Source organism: Culex quinquefasciatus, chromosome 3 (assembly GCF_015732765.1).
Source record: "Culex quinquefasciatus strain JHB chromosome 3, VPISU_Cqui_1.0_pri_paternal, whole genome shotgun sequence".
Lineage (NCBI taxonomy): Eukaryota > Metazoa > Arthropoda > Insecta > Diptera > Culicidae > Culex > Culex quinquefasciatus.
Window position 1 is genome coordinate 28,310,081 of NC_051863.1, and position 17,866 is coordinate 28,327,946.

At 43.4% G+C, this 17,866-nt stretch overlaps 2 protein-coding genes across 3 annotated transcripts in view; one reads left to right on the plus strand and one right to left on the minus strand.

The window, feature by feature from the left end:
- The first annotated feature begins 4,806 nt into the window (after positions 1-4,806).
- Positions 4,807-17,866, plus strand: part of LOC6042203 (protein tramtrack, beta isoform) — a 43,444-nt gene continuing 30,384 nt past the window's right edge. Inside the window, exon 1 of one of the 2 annotated variants that reach the window (XM_038258624.1) lies at positions 4,807-5,726. The gene's annotated coding sequence lies outside the window, so the exon portion shown is untranslated. The remainder of the gene's footprint in view (positions 5,727-17,866) is intronic. The other variant, XM_038258622.1, reaches the window with a different exon arrangement.
- On the minus strand, positions 11,897-17,226 carry LOC119768917. The gene is made up of 2 exons (XM_038260710.1): positions 15,304-17,226; positions 11,897-15,238 (listed from the first exon to the last, which is right to left on the minus strand). Exons 1-2 carry the CDS (start codon positions 17,224-17,226, stop codon positions 11,897-11,899), a joined length of 5,265 nt encoding a protein of 1,754 aa, XP_038116638.1.

The following is a 17,866-nucleotide window of genomic DNA, read 5'->3' on the forward strand; positions in this document are numbered from 1 at the left end:
TCTCCAACACACTCTCAAACGACGATGAAGAAAAAAGTTAGATTTTAATTTATTCTCCCCCTCGCTCGCGATCACACCGTTTCTCGTGCGATCGTGCTTCCTCGTGTCGTGTTTGTGCAAGGGATTTTTTCCCTCTTCTCTATGAGAATTTTATCCCCCCGAAGAAGGGCAAGAGCGGAGAACCTGCCAGGCACGATCCAGGCGCGCACACACACAAGTGCTAAACTTTGCTGGTGGTGGTGCTTTTAGCCTGTTGAATTCATTCATTTATTTTATCGCACTGTGTTGGTGCGCACCCTTCTAATAGGAATATTTATTCACCGCGATCGTGGCTTTTGATTCGACTTTTCCAAGCCCTTCACGATCAATAAAAAAGACAATAGAGTGTTTTTTTTTGCTTCTCACAATTGACATCGTCGTCGTCGTTTCCGTTGCAGCCCACGCACACTCACAAACACACAAGCGCACCGTAGTAGGCTGAGCTCCCCTTTTTTCGAAAGTGTGTGTGTGTGTGTGCGGGTAGGATCACCATCGCAGTAGTCGGGAGATGTGTGTGCGCGCGCTAGCCTATTTCTATGAAGAGTTGATGATTTTTTTTTCATTGCACGGACCTCGCGTTGTCGTCGTTGTTTGGTGGTGTGTGCGAGAGAGCGAGTGAGAGGCAAAAGGGGTTAAACGAACGAGTGAGCGAGATGGAGAGGGACAGAATTGAAAGGAATCGTGTGTCTATTTTATCTTGCCTGTGGTAAAATATAACCCCAAACCGAGCGTGTGGGGTGGACTGGGCGGGGGAGCAATGAAAGAGGACAAAAGGGGAACTTGCCATAGGAGAGAAAATTGGAATTAGAAAATCCCGAGATGTGAAATTGTTGGAGCTTCTTCTTTGGCCTGTTCCTCCTTGGTTCGGTGATTTCGTTGCCTTGAAGCAAGGAAGATAAGGGGAATTTGGTAGATCGTTCGTCAGGGATTGTGAACGAAACAGAAAAAATATATAGAAAGAAAGAACGTGTCCGTGGGACTGATGGGGGACCGAATTAGACGAAACGTGGTTGTAGTGGTAAGGAAAAGCACTCCGATGCTACGAGGAGAAAGAGGAATAAACGATTGAGCGACTTGACTTCCTACTTGACTTGCTTGATGATCGTCCCGCTAGAGTTAGCTACCCCCAAAAGAAGGAAAGGAATCAAGTGGATTTTATTGCGATGCATAGTTTTTTTTTAAATAATTTTATCTTTGACTATTCAAATTAATACCATTCGAATCAATACAGAAAACATCATGTTTTTACTTATCTGGAAGTTCATTATTTTTTTATAACATTAAAGGAATACAGTGGATAAATGAATTATTATCGAAAATCTAGTTAAAATTTGAATTTAGTACACTATTTTACACTAACAAATTTACTGTAACAAAATAAAATAAATAAGCAACTTAAAAATAAATAAAAATGACGAATTAACAATCAAAATTTAAATAGCGTTTAATCTGTTCTAACCCTCTCAAGATTCAGGTTTCTAATTGACCCGATAAAAATTTTATTTAAAGTTTTGGTAATCTTGTGATTCGATTAGTGAAATCTTCAGATAATAGAATCTGGACTGTTTATCAAACAATACAGTCCAGACTCGGTCATTAGTAGTCTCAATTATCTGAAATTTTGATTATCCGAAGTTCGATTAACCAAAGATCTTTATCGGCGATTAGTTGCATTGTTAATTCTTGTTCCCTGCTTCTTAGAGCAAATTTCAAAAAAAAGCGACAAAAATTTGAAGGGGCCATCCATATACCACGGGGACACTTTAAGGGGGCTATTGTCCACGCTCCATATAAAACATTTTTTGTATGGACAGTTATCCACCCAAAAAAAATCCCATTCAAAACTGCTTTCACCTTCTGTATTTTTTTTATTTTTTTTTTTTGCAATATTAAAAAAATGCACTTAAAAATCAGAAATCACTCACTCATCGTCGAACGAATCATTGCCGACTGGAGGGCGCAACCATTCGCGAGCGAACGCGACTCGACAGCTAGCTACCAGCGACTTGGTCAATCGCCTCACAAACCGAGCGAATATGTTCAGAGAAAAGAGAATCTATCAAAATACCAGCACCCGATTGATGTGAGAGGGAGAGCAAACGAGAGAGTTTTCAGTAGCGATTGGTGTGGAAGTGACACACGGTAGGGAAATGGATCAGAGTAGTTTTGCTTTGCGTTCCATTTGTGGTCACGAGAGAAAGGGTATGTTTTGAGCATTTATTTTGGTTCATTTCACTATGTCTATTATATTAGAGAATGAAAATCATGTTTGATTTTTGACTCAGTTTATACAAAAATGGTTAGAGTAAACTTTTTAAAACAACACTCAATTCACAAAAAAAAATTTGTTATTTTATAGACAACAAAATATTCAAAATTTACTAAGGCCATTGCAAATATTTTTCAAAGTTTATGTCGCCCCAATAATTCAACAAAAATCTTGATTTTCAAACCAACAAAATGTTTTGTTGATTCAAATATGCCTTATTTTTCTGCGTGAACTAATGATTGGAAAGCAACTGAACGCCTGTAAAATGCATTTTAAATCACTTTTTTTCATCCAATTGTTGAAACCTAGGCTTGTAATTTAAATTTTTTTTTTTTTTTGCCCCTCCTCGACTTTGGTCAGAGCCGAGGGACATAAGCTTCAATAAATATTTGCAACGGCCTTAATAGGATCGTTAGAAAATAAAAAAAAACGAAACAAATTTTTTTTGGTTGTATTTCGATTAGGCCGATGCAAATATTTAAAAAAGTTTTTGTCCCTCGGCCCTGGCCGAGGTCAAGGGGGAGGCAAAAAAATAAAAAAAATATAAAAATTTAAATAACAAGCCATTGTCTTCACATTTAAATGAAAAAAGTGTTTTAAAATGCATTTTACACTAGTTCAGTTGTTTTGCAATCATTAGTTTTCAAAAAATCTATGATCTGACAAAAACAAAAATTGTATCGAAAAAAAAGATTTTGCATCGAAAATTTTCAAAAAATCTTAGGATTTTTTAATAAAGCCAAACATGCTAAAAATGATTTTAAACGCAGAAGAATGTATTTTAATTTGATTTCAGCTGGTTGCACTTGAATTTTCATTGAAATTTTAAAGTTTAAGGCTGGTACAAATATTTTTGAAAGTTTTTGTCACCCCCCCCTTCAAAATTGGCCCGAAAAATCAGGGGGCAAAAAAAATATTTTTACAATAAACTTCAAAATTTCAATGAAAATTCAAGTGCAACCAGCTGAAATCAAATTAAAATACATTCTTCTGCGTTTAAAATCATGTTTAGCATGTTTGGGTTTACTAAAAAATCTTAAGATTTTTTGAAAATTTTCGATGCAAAATCTTTTTTTTTTTTCGATACAATTTTTGTTTTAGTCAGATCTTAGTATTTTTTGAAAACTAATGATTGCAAAACAACTGAACTAGTGTAAAATGCATTTTAAAACACTTTTTTCAATTAAATGTGAAGACTATGGCTTGTTATTTAAATTTTTATATTTTTTTATTTTTTTGCCCTCCCCTTGACCTCAGCTAGGGCCGAGGGACAAATTTTTTTTTAAATATTTGCATCGGCCTTATCCGAATTCTTATACCAACCATCGGATAATAGAACTTAGGATAATCGAAACTTCGAATAATCGAGGCTTCTGATCATTGTGTCTGGACCGCATTAATTTTTTTTGTCATTGCCGAAATTGTTATCCTTTTTTATTTTTATTAAAAAATTCTATTCTCTTTTCTATTAATTCTGTTCTATTCTATTAAATTTCTAATTTTTTTTCCTGGCCCTCGACTTCGTTTATAATCAAGGTACCTACATAAACTTTAAAAAATATTTACATCGCAATAAGGTTGTTGCACACATTATCTAGACTCGATCATCCGAAGCCTCGATTATGCGAAGTTTTCTTTAGGACGGAAAACCAAATCACAATTTAAAACAGACGTATTTTTTTTATTTTCATGCTTGCATTTTTGCAAATGCATTTTTTCAAAATTTCATCACCGCCTTTTTGGCTGCCATCTTGGTTTAATTTTTTTTAAGACTCGTAAGAGTAGTTAAGCGTTGATACTTAAACTCGACAATCAAAAATAAGACAGAGAAAAAAATATGTTTTTCGTTATTCGATTATATGAAGATTCGATTATCCGAAGTGATTTTTTTTCAAGGCCTCCGGATAATCGAGTCTGGACTAATTTTTTACAAGTTTTTGTCCTTTCAAAACCAAGTTAAACTTTTCACAATTACCGAATCAACCTATTAAATCCCCATTCAATTGACTGTTCACAAATTATAAACTGCGTTCCATTACGCAGAAAAGTGCCATTCAATCATACGACGACGACGACACACAACTTCTAACAACGATTCCAAAATTCACCCTCGCCCACTATCCTTTAGCCCGCATTCTCGTACACATTCACAGTCACACAACGCCGCATCGCCCATGCTCCACCGACTTAATCACACAGTCACACACAGTTTCAAAGAAACGCTCCCTCTCAATGAACACTGGGAGCTCATGAACCGTGAAGTCGATCCAAGTGTGCGTGCGCCTCTCCCTCTCCCACGGCTGCGCATGTATTGAGCGGAGGGTTGAAAAGTGCTTTCCACGCGATCCTGCCGAGTAGGCGCTTCGGGATCGTCGGCGCACTCACACTCATCTAATTGAACAAGAGAGAGAGGAGAGCAACGGTTCATCGTCGTCGTCGGTTGCTTCGGTGTGTGCGCGCGCGCTCGGCGGTGTGTGGTGGAAGTCAAAAAGTTAATTTTAACATACTTTTAGTTGGATTCGTGCCGCGGCTTGAGCAACACAGCGATTTTTCCACCCCGGGTCGACGGGGACTTCCGCGCAGGACCTTCTTGCATTTACACACCACTCTAGTGCCGGACGGGGAGAAGAGCAGAGGTTTCTTTTTGCTCACACTCTTTGCAATCGCGCTGACAAATCCTTTTCGGCAAAAAAAAACCCCGAGTGTCGTGCGCCGATCTAGTGAACTGGTTTTAGTTTAGTTTCTAACTTCTGCTGATTTTTTTTGAGCGGATTGGAGAGAAGAAGAAGAACAACCGATCTTGTGTGAGAGGAAAAAGGATTAAAAGTTGACGGCAAGCAAAAGAAGAATATTTTGAAAAATATTCAGTTGTGCAAGTTTGGGAAAAATACAAAAAAGTCACAAAATAAAATAATCAGCTCGTGCTCCGTGAGAGATTCGACAGTGTGTGAGAGAAGTTCCCCGAAAGTGTGTGCGTCTTTTATCAGAGATAACAAAAAAAAATAAAGAAGGAAGAAAAGTGTCCCGAAATCGAATTCGCCCGCAAGTTGAGAAAAAAAAAATCAAAAAGTTTTATCAAAGTGTCGAGGAAGTGACGAAGGAATTTACACACAACACAGTGCTTGGGCTTGGCCTGTTGTAACCACACACAGCAGCAAGTCAAAGTAGTCGCGCGCGCACACAGCAAGTCAAGCAAGCGAGTGTGCGAGAACGAACGGTGCTGTATCGGAACGTGAATCAAAGTAGTCGTCGTCAGCGGCAAGGAAGAACGACGACGACCGACGCCCGCCGCCGAGGGGAAAAGTTACAAGGAAGGCTGAAAAATATATAAAATATTGCCTTCGTGCTTCAAACTGAGTGCGTCGCGGCGCTGAGTTTGCGGTTCCAGACAGGACAGGAGAAGAAAAATGTAAAATAGGTACGTGGCGTGGCAAATAATGGGGCTTGGGAAATTGTGGGGAAAGTGTTGAAAAAATGTTTGTGTCGAAAAACTTAAACTCGTAAAAATATTGCTCCATTGGATGCATATGTTCATAGGACCTTTTGAAAAAGTATGCGAGAAATCTATACAAACAGAGTATTATTTCTTGTTTTGTAGAAACTAATAGTTCCAACTTTGGTAAACACGATTTAATCCTTAAAAATAAAGTGTAATAGGTAAATTTTGTCTAAACTTTGTAAACGTGTAGTTTTATGTCATGTAAATTTGTTAAAGATTCCAATGTGATCCGAGTTAATTTTAAAAAGAATGGCGATACTAATTATTTGTCAAACAGACAAAATATTGTTTGTAGATGCAAATTAGGCATAATATTGTCGTACAAACTTTGTCAGTATTGGCTCAAAACACAAGAAACGTCTAAACTTTAGAAAGTTAAAAAGTTTTTAAAAATAAAGTTGGCATTCCGTTTTAAATAATCTTTGTTGACTGTTTAAAACAATGAAAATCAACGAATATTTAGATTCGTCTTTTCTTATATTTTCAGGTGATAGTTTTTTTGACATAGGACTATGTCTTTACTTACTATATTGGGGGGCCAGTTCAGAAATTCGATCCAAAGCGTCACTTTTAAGCGTTAAAAAAGGGGACATTTTGAACGCTTATATCTTTTTTCCCTGTGAATCAATCCAGATGGTTGGACCACCAATCGAAAGAGGAAGACTTCAGCTATTGTTTAACTACATAGATAGTCTGACTAAACATAGTTAAAGCACTTAAAACATGCAATCAAAATGAGTAATTTTTCAGTACAAATCGGACAGATGACCAATCAGAGCGAGCGTATGCATTCGAGACCGCGCCCCTTTTGTGCCGTTCTCCGGCTGTGCCGCTATTTAAGCAGAAAATTTCGCAAAAGCAAGTCACTTTGGAACGAGCACTCGAACTGTGCACGTCGGGCCGGCGCGGAGCAGCAGCAGCAGCGGCCAATAGAAGAAGAGGACCAGCAACCAGAAGGAAGAACCACCGGCAGCAGAAGGAGGAAATTCGAGCGAAGCGGACGGCGTGGAAGTCGCTATGATGCGGCGGTTCTCATGAAAAATGGCCAATTCGACAGTGGTGGCCAAAACCAGGAGTGGCCGATGCCCTCAAAGAAGGTTCCCCCCGGGGCCTGGGGGGACATTTACAGAAACATACGAGTTGTGGCAATATGGGTATCAAAATTCATGGTTTTTGATACTGAACATAATAATGGCCATTTCGACAGTAGTGGCCACAACCTGGAGTGGCCGGTGATCTCAAAGCAGGTTTCCCCGGGGCCCGGAGGGTCTTTAACAGAACCATACGAGTTGTGGAAATATGGATATCAAAATTTATGGTTTTTGATACTGAACATGAAAATTGACATTTCGACCGTAGTGGCCACAACCTGGAGTTGCCGGTGCCCTCATAGAAGGTTCGCCTTGGGAGAACATTTATGACAATTTTGCCGACAAATCTATGAAACAAAATAAAATAATCTTATTTCAGATTTCACTAGCAATCCAAAAACACATTCAAATTGTTTGGTCCTATGTCTTTCGGTTATGTCTCTGACATACCATCTTGAACTTTTTTTTTGAATTCCCGACTTTTTCCCGACTTTCCCGATTTCCCGACATGAGTGGCCGCCCTGCATAAACTTTTGTTTTTCATAAACATATTTATGGGATTTAAAAAAACCTGTTCAAAATAAACTCTAGACATGTTTATGGAAAAGAAAATCTGAAAAATATATGTATAATTAAACGAATATATTTTCTCCTTTTTTTTTGGATTTTTTTTTTGTTATTTCCGATTGGTGTATCAGTTGACTGCAAATGTCAGGGTGGCCACTCAAGTCGGGAAAGTCGGGAAAAAGTCGGGAATTCGCCAAAATCCGCCAAAAATCGGGAAAAAGTCGGGAATTTATGATTTTATGTCAAAAAGTCGGGAAAAGTCGGGAATTCTGAGCTTTTTTAACTTTTGAATAAATTTTGTAATATTTTGTACAATTTTCAATTTGAATTCACTTATTTCTGCTTTAGTAACTTACTTTAAATTTAAGGTTATTTTCACTTTTTCAATATATTGAGTATGGAAAAGCTGTTTAAGACCTTTAAAATCTTTATGAATATTGGAGTCTTTCACACAGATTTCCAAAATATTTTTTTATGAATCAAATGATCGCTTTTAATTTTTGTTCACAAAACAAGAGGTAAAGTTGGTGAAAAACTAATATAAAAATAGAGCGTAATTGCCAGCTTAGAGTTATGATTCTATTCCATTTTGTCACATAATTGAATATTTGAAACAGGATTCGAACTTGAGTTTGGCAATAGTTTTTTTTTTGGGTAAATATTTGTAATTGTTTAACTAAATTCATTAAGTAATTTAAAATGTGTTTTTTCCCAATGTTGCCCTTGAACTTTTTTTTTGTGAGTATGGGTAAATTACCTTCCATAGATAAAGCTTGATTTTCAGTTTACGGAAAACTTAAATATCGAATAAAATCCAAAATTGAAAAACTTTTTAAGTGTTGAAAACATGAAGAAAATAATGAAATTGCAAAAAAAATTATCCAAGAAATTTTGAGTTCTTCGATAATTATTTAAAAAAATTGTCTCTTCAAACAGTCGCTTAAAATAAGTGGGAAAGCATAAAATCATATCAAACTGAATTTTCATTGAAAAAAAAAACAGTTAAATACTGACCACTAGAAAAATTAATATTCATTAAAAAATTCAATATCAAAAATTACATAATTAAAAAAGGGATCTTGGCAAAAACATTTTCTTTTATGAATTCCTTGACATTTTTCTAAACCCTTTGAATGAATAATAAAGCAATTAAGTTTTAATCATTCTTTGATTTAAAATGATTATGAAGTTAAAAAATATCAAAAACTATACGTTTGCCAATTTAAAAAATACCATGGATGGATACTTATAATTGTTGAACTTTCGATTATTTTTTCAAAGACTAATTGTTTGAGTTTCTACTCCGAATCATAATAATGAAATTACATTTTTGAAGTTTTCTTAATTTACTCGGATTAGTTTTTTGTTGTTTAGTTTCTGTATTTTCAAAAAATGCCTATATTTGGATGTTTTTTTAATTCATTGAGATTTTTTTTGTGTAATATTGACTTTTCTTATAGAAAGTTTTTTGTTTGAAATCATTCTTTAGATAAGAAATGCCTATTATTTGAGCATTCTGGAAAAGTCTGGAAAGAAGTCGGGAATTTTAAAATGGAATTTGAGTGGTCACCCTGTTTATGGGATTAAAAAAAACTCTAGATTTATTCAGTTAAAATATTATTAGGCAAACTAATACGTTTTTTTTTTAGCGAAAGACGAACATTTAGTTGCTCAATTTGTGAATGGCTGTTTTTATGCAAATAAAGCAAACACAAAACGCAGCTCAAACCAACTTTTCGCATTTTTTTTTTTTTACAAAAGTGAATTACGTGGTGAAAGACTATGAAGAAAAATATCCAAAACTTTCAAAAGAACATCAATGAGTGCACGATATTTTCATGAATTTCCAATATGACGCATGTATTGCGTGTAAGTACACGACAATGTTTGGGGAAGACTTTTGGTGTGCTAGTGTGTGTGAGATCAGGCATAGAAAACTATTTTTTCCTGTGAATGTCATACTAAGTCCTAGAGTTTTGCAATTTCTCTCTCAGTGAGTGCTCAGCAACGCGCAACGAGGGAAAGGAAAATGGTTTCGAAGACGGAAAGTGCTGATACTCTGAATTTTTAAGGGGACAAGTGAAATTCTCCACGGTTGTCCCCAAATAAGGTTTGCTTGGAGTTGGATAAGTTAGCAGAAAATTGTTGATCAAGTTGATAAAAATTTGCATGCACAGAAAAAAAAGTTGAGGTTTGGATGTTGTAAAATATGGAAGGTTGAATATTACCTCTTTTTTGAGTAATATTACATAAAAAATGTGTAAAAATGTGAACCTGATGAATATTCATCAAAAACTGATGAAAAATCATCATTTTCTGGGGTAAAATTAATCATTTTTTTGCCATAAAATCTGTCACCATTTCCTGATGAATATTACCATCATTTTTTTTTTTTTCTGTGTGAGGTAAGGAAGTTTATTTATCTAAAATAAGTGAATTTTCCAAAAAATAAGTACAATAAACTGGCCTAAAGATTCGATTTTTTAGAAAACTGACAGTAAAAAACTGGTGTCAGAACATGCAAATTACATTGGTTGTCAGTAATTTGTAGTATGGGTGTCTAGTTGATTTTTGTTAGAATTGTTTTTTTTTGTTTATATTTTGAACAATTCATTTAAACTGTGTGAAAGCAATCGATTTTATTCAAATGCAAGCTTTTCTTTTCACCCAAAGTTTCCGATTACCCCACACACTCTCTGACATCGATCCTCGACAGCTGATCGAGTGCCGGCACTGATTTCAGGCAGCTAATCGGCCTCCTCCCCCTCCCCCACCCAAACCCCCAGCGCTCCAAAGTTTAATGACTCGAAAACCGCACACTGGAAGTATGGTAAAATCGCTCTCTCACGTACAAACACACACACACACCAAGCCAAAAAGAGAGGTACTCGACAAAACCTTAACCTAAAGCAACAACAGCAACAACTTTGACGAAAAAAGGTGGAAGCAAAAGAAGAAGGAGGAAAAAAACTAGAAAATTGCATGCTTTATCACCTCCTCCTCCTGGCCACTGTTCGCTTCTCCTCCTCCTTTCGTTCGAGTTGGCCATTTTCCATTCCCAGCCCTCTTGGATGGTTTTTCCTTTTGGAGTTGTGTTTCTCTCTCTCTTTTTTCCTTCTTTTTTTATGGTGATTCCTTCTCTGCGGTTGGAAAACAGACCTCCTTGGCTTCTTGCGCGAAAAAAACAAGCAGGCCTAGCCTCCTTGCCTAGACCATAGAGAGCCGCGCACACGGTGATTGACCTCCATCGCCTGCTTGATTCTGCTTTCCTTGCTTCTCTCCTTCGTTGTTCGCCTTTGCGCTTCTTGTTGTTGTTGTGTCTGTTTCGCCACTATCCATTTTCTGCTTCACTGATTTCGTCACAGCCGTTGTCTTTCTTCCCCACCTCCTTCTTCTCTTTTTGAACTGACTTTTCTGTGTGAACCAAAAGCGTAAAGTTTGCAATACCGAAAAATTATCATTATCGGGTTAGAACTGCCGCCGACCGCAAAACTGGCGCAAATGCGCAGAGTTTCTGGTGTAATTTTTACACGAGTGCTGCAGCGGCGACGAAAAAAACGAACCTAATTCAATGAACGGATCGAAAGTGGAAAATCCAATCAATCTAACTGTATAATTGACGAAGTTTAGGGGCTGCGCTTGATTGGGCAAAAGTGTTTTTATGGCGACCAGCAGCGCAGTATTGTCGGTTGCGTCCACGATGTTCTGATTTTGATTTATGCCGAGAGCTAATGAAAGCGGAGTGTTTTTTTTTCTGTCTTGCTCTCTCTCTCTCTGGGGGTCTTTTTTGATGGGAAATCCGCTGATTAGCTAAGATTGGTGTGGCATCGATCTGGATTTTGGGACAATTTTCGGTGGAAATTGGAGCGGTTATTACAAATTTGGAGGGGAATCGGTGTCATGTAGATTGGACAATAGGTTATTGAGGTTAGATAACGAGATATTTGATTATCCTATTTGAAATTTTCCTGAGTCTTGGTTATCCAGAAGTAAAAAGGCTTGATTATCCGGACACAAATTTTAATTGAGTAAAACGATCAAGTCTAGATTAAATTTTCAAAAGGTCCTATCTGTATAGGAACCCATAGATTGTTTTAAAAATTTACTCTATAGAAGTATTTTTTTTTTGGTAGACATTGTTAGTGGACTGTATCGTAAATTGGCCAAGTTCCGTCGTCGGAAACAGTGGCGCGGGATTGAAGGAAGACTTTCCGGCGGATTAGCGACTTCGCGCACGAGAAAATAAAAAAGACGTCTTTCTCTGAAAAGCCTCCTTCCTGACTAACTTTTATTCTTCTTCCTCCTTTTCTCCTGCCGCAACGGCAAAAAGCGCGCAACGGCGTCAATGACGTTTGCGTTTGGTAGGCCGGCTGAGCCCAAGGGGTGGGCCACTTTTCTTCTGCAAACATCCTCCCGCCTTGAGACAGCGTCTCAATTCGGAAGCGGACAGATCTTCTGCACCGAGCGTTGGTACTCGTGCTTCCCACGACGCAGCGTCACGTTCCGAACTAGTCCTGCTCGATCCGGATGAACTGCTACGACACGGGCCAGCTCCCAGGCGGATGGTGGAGCGTTGTCATTCTTGACCAGGACCAGTTGCCCCGGCTTGATGTTCTCCTCACTTGCGCGCCACTTTCCTCTCGGCTGCAACGTCGCGATGTATTCATCACGCCAACGGTTCCAGAACTCGGTGGAGTAGCGCTGCATCTTCTGCCAACGATCGAGCTGATTCATCTTCAAGTGCATGACGTCGGGCTCTGGAATCATGTTCAACGGCTGGCCCACAAGAAAGTGCCCCGGCGTCAAAGCTTCGAGACTGTCCGGTGATGTTGACAACGGGCAGAGTGGTCTCGAATTCAAGCAGGCCTCGATTTGGCAGAGCACCGTACTGAGTTCTTCGAACGTCAGTTTTTCGTTCCCAACGACTGGACGCAGCAGGCTCTTGGCACTTTTGACGGCTGCTTCCCAGATGCCACCCTGGTGAGGGCTGGCCGGCGGAATAAACTTCCACTTGATGCCGAGATTGCAGAGGAATTGCTCGGCTTCCTTGCTGTGTGCCATAATCGCTTCGTAGATCTCCTGCAGCAGTCGGTCCGCACCAACCAGATTTGTGCCGTTGTCCGACCAGATTTCGCAACAGTAACCGCGACGTGCGATCATCCTCTTGAGTGCGGAAATGAATCCCTGCGACGTGAGGTCGCTGACCGCCTCCAGGTGTACGGCCTTGGTTGAGAGGCACACAAACACGACGATGTACCCCTTCATACAGCGTGTTCCTCGGGTGTTGCTGCAGCGCACTTGTATGGGCCCGGCGTAGTCCACCCCCACGTGAGTGAATGGCCGGCACGCCGTGACTCGAGCTGCAGGGAGGCTGCCCATCAGCTGCTGCGCCGTCTTGGCCTTCAGACGACGGCACCTCACACAGTTGTGAATCACCTGCTTGATTACCGATTGGCAGCCTTGAATCCAATAGCGTTGGTTGACCGTAGCAGTCAAGAGCGACGGTCCGGCGTGGCAGTTCTGCGAGTGGAGCTCCTCCACCAGCAGCTTCGTGAATTGATGAACCTTAGGAAGAATCACCGGGTGCTTGACCTCGAACGGTAGGGACGACTGCTGCAAACGACCGCCAATTCGGAGCGTTCCATCGCCGTCCAGGAACGGGTACAGGTTGGCAATCTTCGACTTCGGTGAAACCTCGCGACCCGCGGCGAGGGTTTTGATCTCCTTCTGGAAGACGTCGTGCTGAGCCAGCCTTACGAACTGCATTCGCGCGCTGTGCAGCTCAGCCGGGGCGATCGAACCGGAACGCTTCTCCTTGTTTCCCGGTCGCAGGTTGTAGAGGAACCGGTTGACCCGTGACAGCTGTCGGCACGCTCCAAGCAGTGAAGAACGCTTCTCAAGAATCTGCTTCTCCTCTTCGTACGTGGTTTTTGGTAGTCTGACCACAATGTTGAACGTTCGGAATTTCTTGCGTACCTCCAGCGTTGCTTCGTCGAATTCCTCGTCAGGCATCTCATGCTTCCAGGTTGACGCATGTGCCTTCAGCCACGGCGGGCCGAACCACCACAAGGGATGATTGACCAGCTCCGCCGGTGAGATTCCACGGGAGGCACAGTCTGCCGGATTCTCTTCTGACTTGACGTGGAACCAGCGAGACCGTGGCAGTACTTCCAGGATCGATGCCGTTCTGTTGGCCACGTACGTGTCAAGTTTGCGTGGGTGGATAGCAAGTTGGTGCAGAACGATTGTTGAGTCTGTGTATGCAAACATCTCCACCTTGAACCGCTCGAACGCCTTGGCCACCCGTTTCATCAACCTTGCTAAAAGCCACGCTCCGTTCAACTCCAGCCGAGGTAGTGAAACCTGCCGGATTGGTGCGACCTTCGTTTTGGCCGCGACTATGTTGACGTAGGCACCGTCAATCTCGTTGAACGTTCGGATGTAGACGACGGCAGAGTAGGCTTCCTCGGAGGCATCCGAGAAGCCGTGTAGCTCGACGCGTCCATTGTAGCTCGACATCCACCTTGGTATCTTGACCTGCTCCAGGCGCGGCAGGTTCTCCTTAAACTCGATCCACATTTGCTCGACCGCGGCGGGCAGCGGGTCGTGCCAATTCATGTCGTACAGCCAACACTGTTGAAACAGGATCTTCGCTCGCACTGTCACTGGCGCCAGCCATCCGATGGGGTCGAACAGCTTCGCCGAGTCGGACAGCAACTGGTGCTTCGTGTTTGGTCCATCCGTTTTCATGTTGACCTTGAAGGTGAACGCATCCTCTTGCGGCAACCAGTGGATCCCCAACGCCTTGATGGCGTTGCGTTCGTCGGGGAACTGGATTGGCACCGCTGCGTTCTTCACGTCGGCGAGTGGTAGAAGCGCTTCGTCCACGTTGGAGCACCACTTGCGGAGAGTGAAGCCGGCCTTACCAGCAATCTCGTCGATCTGCTCCACCAACCGCGCTGCTTCTGCCGCCGAATCTGCACCGGAGACCAGGTCGTCCACGTACGTGTGTTCCTTGATCCGCTCAGCAGCCCCAGGGTAATGCTGCTCGAAGTCCTCTGCTGCTTTCTTGAGCGCTGACATCGCCAGGAACCCGGAGTTCTTCAGCCCGTACGTTACGGTCAGCAGACGAAAGTGCCGGATCGGTTCGTCGGGCGACTCTCTCCAGACGATGCGCTGATAGTCCGTGTCGTCGCGGTGCACCCAGACCTGGCGGTACATTTTTTCAACATCCGCCGTGAACACTACCGGGTAGGTTCTGAATCGCAGCAGCACATCGAAGAGATCTGCGTTGACGTTGGGTGCGTTCAAGAGTAGGTCGTTTAGTGAGACCCCGGTCGTGGTGGCGCAAGAGCCGTCGAAAACGACCCGGAGTTTGGTCGTGGAGCTGTCCTCCTTCACGACCCCGTGGTGTGGGAGATAGTAGGACTTGGTGCAGTCTGCTTGAACCTCCGTCTCGGGAATTTCCTCCATGTGGCCCAGCTTCTGGTACTCGCGCATGAAGGCAACGTACCGTTCCTTGAAGTTGGGATCCCGTTGGAACTTGCGTTCCATGGCCCGCAGGCGCTTGGTTGCTGCGTTGAGCGATTCTCCCAGTTTGCACTTTGAATCGTCGAGGGGGAGTCTGACGATAAAGTGGCCATCCTTCTCTGAGCGCGTGAGAGTCGAATCGAAGTGTTCGATGACCCTTTTCTCCTCGGTTGTCAGCAGCTTGCCTTCAGGGATCTCCTGGTCCTCCCAGAACAACCGCAAGGTGCGGTCGATGTCAAACTCCTGGGCGACGTTGAGAACTGCATGGTGACTGCTTGTGCGACACGGCTGGGAGATCTTCCCGATACCATCCACCCAAAGATGGAACGCTGGGCCACGGGGATTCCTTGGCGATTCTTGACCTGTCCGGCTTGTAGGATGGACAGGAAGACATCTGCTCCGAGAATAACGTCCATCTCGCCTGGACTGTTGAAGCTCGGATCCGCTAACTCCAGCCCCTCCAGGAAGGGCAGGTCTGCTACGTTGAAGCGCTGGTTGGGCAGGGTTGCCGTCAGCCTTCCCAACACGTAGGCTTGCGTGGTGAGCTTGGTCTCTCCGTCGAAACGCGAAGACATCACCAGCGTGACTGCACCGGCCGTGGTGCCGACGACTTCTCCGTTCACTCCGGTGACTTCCAGGGAGGCGTTCGTGCGCTTCAGCCCAATGCGCTTGACACATGCCTCCGTAATCAGCGACGCTTGTGATCCGCTGTCGACGAGACATCGCACCTGGTGCAACTTCCCGTCCTTCCCTTCCAGGTTGGCGATCACCGTGGGCAGCAGTGCCACCGACGACGGTTCGTGCTTGGTCGCCTTGGCTTGAGCTGCGTTGGCCGAGACCGACGAGGCCTCCTCCGTCTCTTCGGGTTGGCGTGGAGGATGGTCGCGGTCAGCCTTCTCGGGTTCCTGACTGTGCTGCTGCCGCTGCTGGCACAGCGTCGTGTGATGTCGCTGCTTACAATCGGGCGTGCGGCACGTTGACTTCGACGGACACTTGTTCGCCGTGTGGAGCGGCTTCAGACAGTTGAAGCACAGCTTTTTAGAGAGGACTAGCTCCCGCCGTCCGGCCACGTCCATGGCCTTGAACAGGTCGCAGTGATACGTCGGGTGATCTTTACTGCATTTCGCGCAGCTCACAGCAGCGCTCGTGTGAAACGCTTGCACTTTTCTTTGGGTTGGCTTTTGAGACTCCTTCTTCGAAACTTCAGGGCCCGTCTTCTTGCTGAACGCCGAGCACGTCTCCAACGCGTCACACCGCTGCTCCAGGAACTCTTGGAAGTTTGCAAAAGTCGGGTTCTCCACGGTGATGATCTTCTGCGCCCACAGTGAGCGCGTCTCTCGATCCACCTTCTCCAGCAGCAAGTGAATAAGCCACGGATCCCGTGACTCGTACTCCCGTCCTAGGGCCTTCAACTGGCGGACGACGTCGTCGGATGTGGCCACGAGGTGCTTCAATTCCTTGGCGTTGGTGACTGGTTGCTGGTCGACAAACTCCCGGACGAGAGCAAACACCGTGTATTTGTGTTTGTCATAGTAGGTCACGAGTGCGTCCCACGCCTCACGGTAGTTGCCATCGTTGATCGAGAACGAGTCGACTTTCCCCTTCGCTTCGCCGTCCAGGTAGGAGAACAGGTACTGCATCTTTACCGAATCCCGCAGGTCGGTACGGCTGTGAATTGTGCACACGAAGAGGTCCTTAAATGAGCGCCAGTGCTTACGCTCCCCGGTGAACTTCGGAATGTCGATTTGTGGCAGCTTGACGACGTTATGGGGTACCGGGTTCGATACCTGGCTCCCCGCCGCTAGCGCCAGCGTTTGTGGTGGTGGTTTTTGGCACTGCGCGAGCAGCATCTGCTGCTGGGATTCAAGGAGCGCCTTGACGGCGTCTCGCAGATCGTCCTGCCGGTCTTCCGGCCTAACTTCCGGCTCCTCAACATGCTGGTCCAAATACTCCGTGTAGATGTCCTTGATCTGGAAGTAGGCGTCCTCGAACAGGATTCGGTGGTTGAACACCGTGACCACCTCCTCCAGGTTCGGCGTGGCCTCCTCGATCTCAGTCTGTACGTCGTCAAAACACTGAGCGAGGCCGGTCAACTTGTCCCGCCGTTCCGCCACTTCACCGAGGGACGGGTTGCGGGTTTTGATGGCTTTCGCGACGGACAGCTCCCACTTCACCTTCGCGAGGATGACTTCTCGCTTGCTGGTGAGGGACTTCAACCGCTCTTGATCCATATCCGCGCCGCGAAGGACCAATGTTAGTGGACTGTATCGTAAATTGGCCAAGTTCCGTCGTCGGAAACAGTGGCGCGGGATTGAAGGAAGACTTTCCGGCGGATTAGCGACTTCGCGCACGAGAAAATAAAAAAGACGTCTTTCTCTGAAAAGCCTCCTTCCTGACTAACTTTTATTCTTCTTCCTCCTTTTCTCCTGCCGCAACGGCAAAAAGCGCGCAACGGCGTCAATGACGTTTGCGTTTGGTAGGCCGGCTGAGCCCAAGGGGTGGGCCACTTTTCTTCTGCAAACAGACATTTTACAGCTTTTTAGCATAAATTCCTTGGAAAATAGTTTGAATTTTGCTGAACCAATTGTCTTCATTCACACAATTTATCACTAGAATCAGACTAGCCCGAAATGTCTACTGTTATTTTTGAAGCACGCTAACACAGTGCCGTTTACGCCAATTGGAACATCAAAATTTCCCTTTTTCAAGAAACGAGCAATCAAACATTTCATGTGATAGCTTTGAAAAACATTTTTTTTCTTTTGCGTTGTAAAATTACTTAATTTTCTTGTAAGGTCATTGCAAATTTTATTGCGAGTGTTGGGCCCCCTTCAAAATTTCCAAAAAACTATTATTAACTAAAATATACAC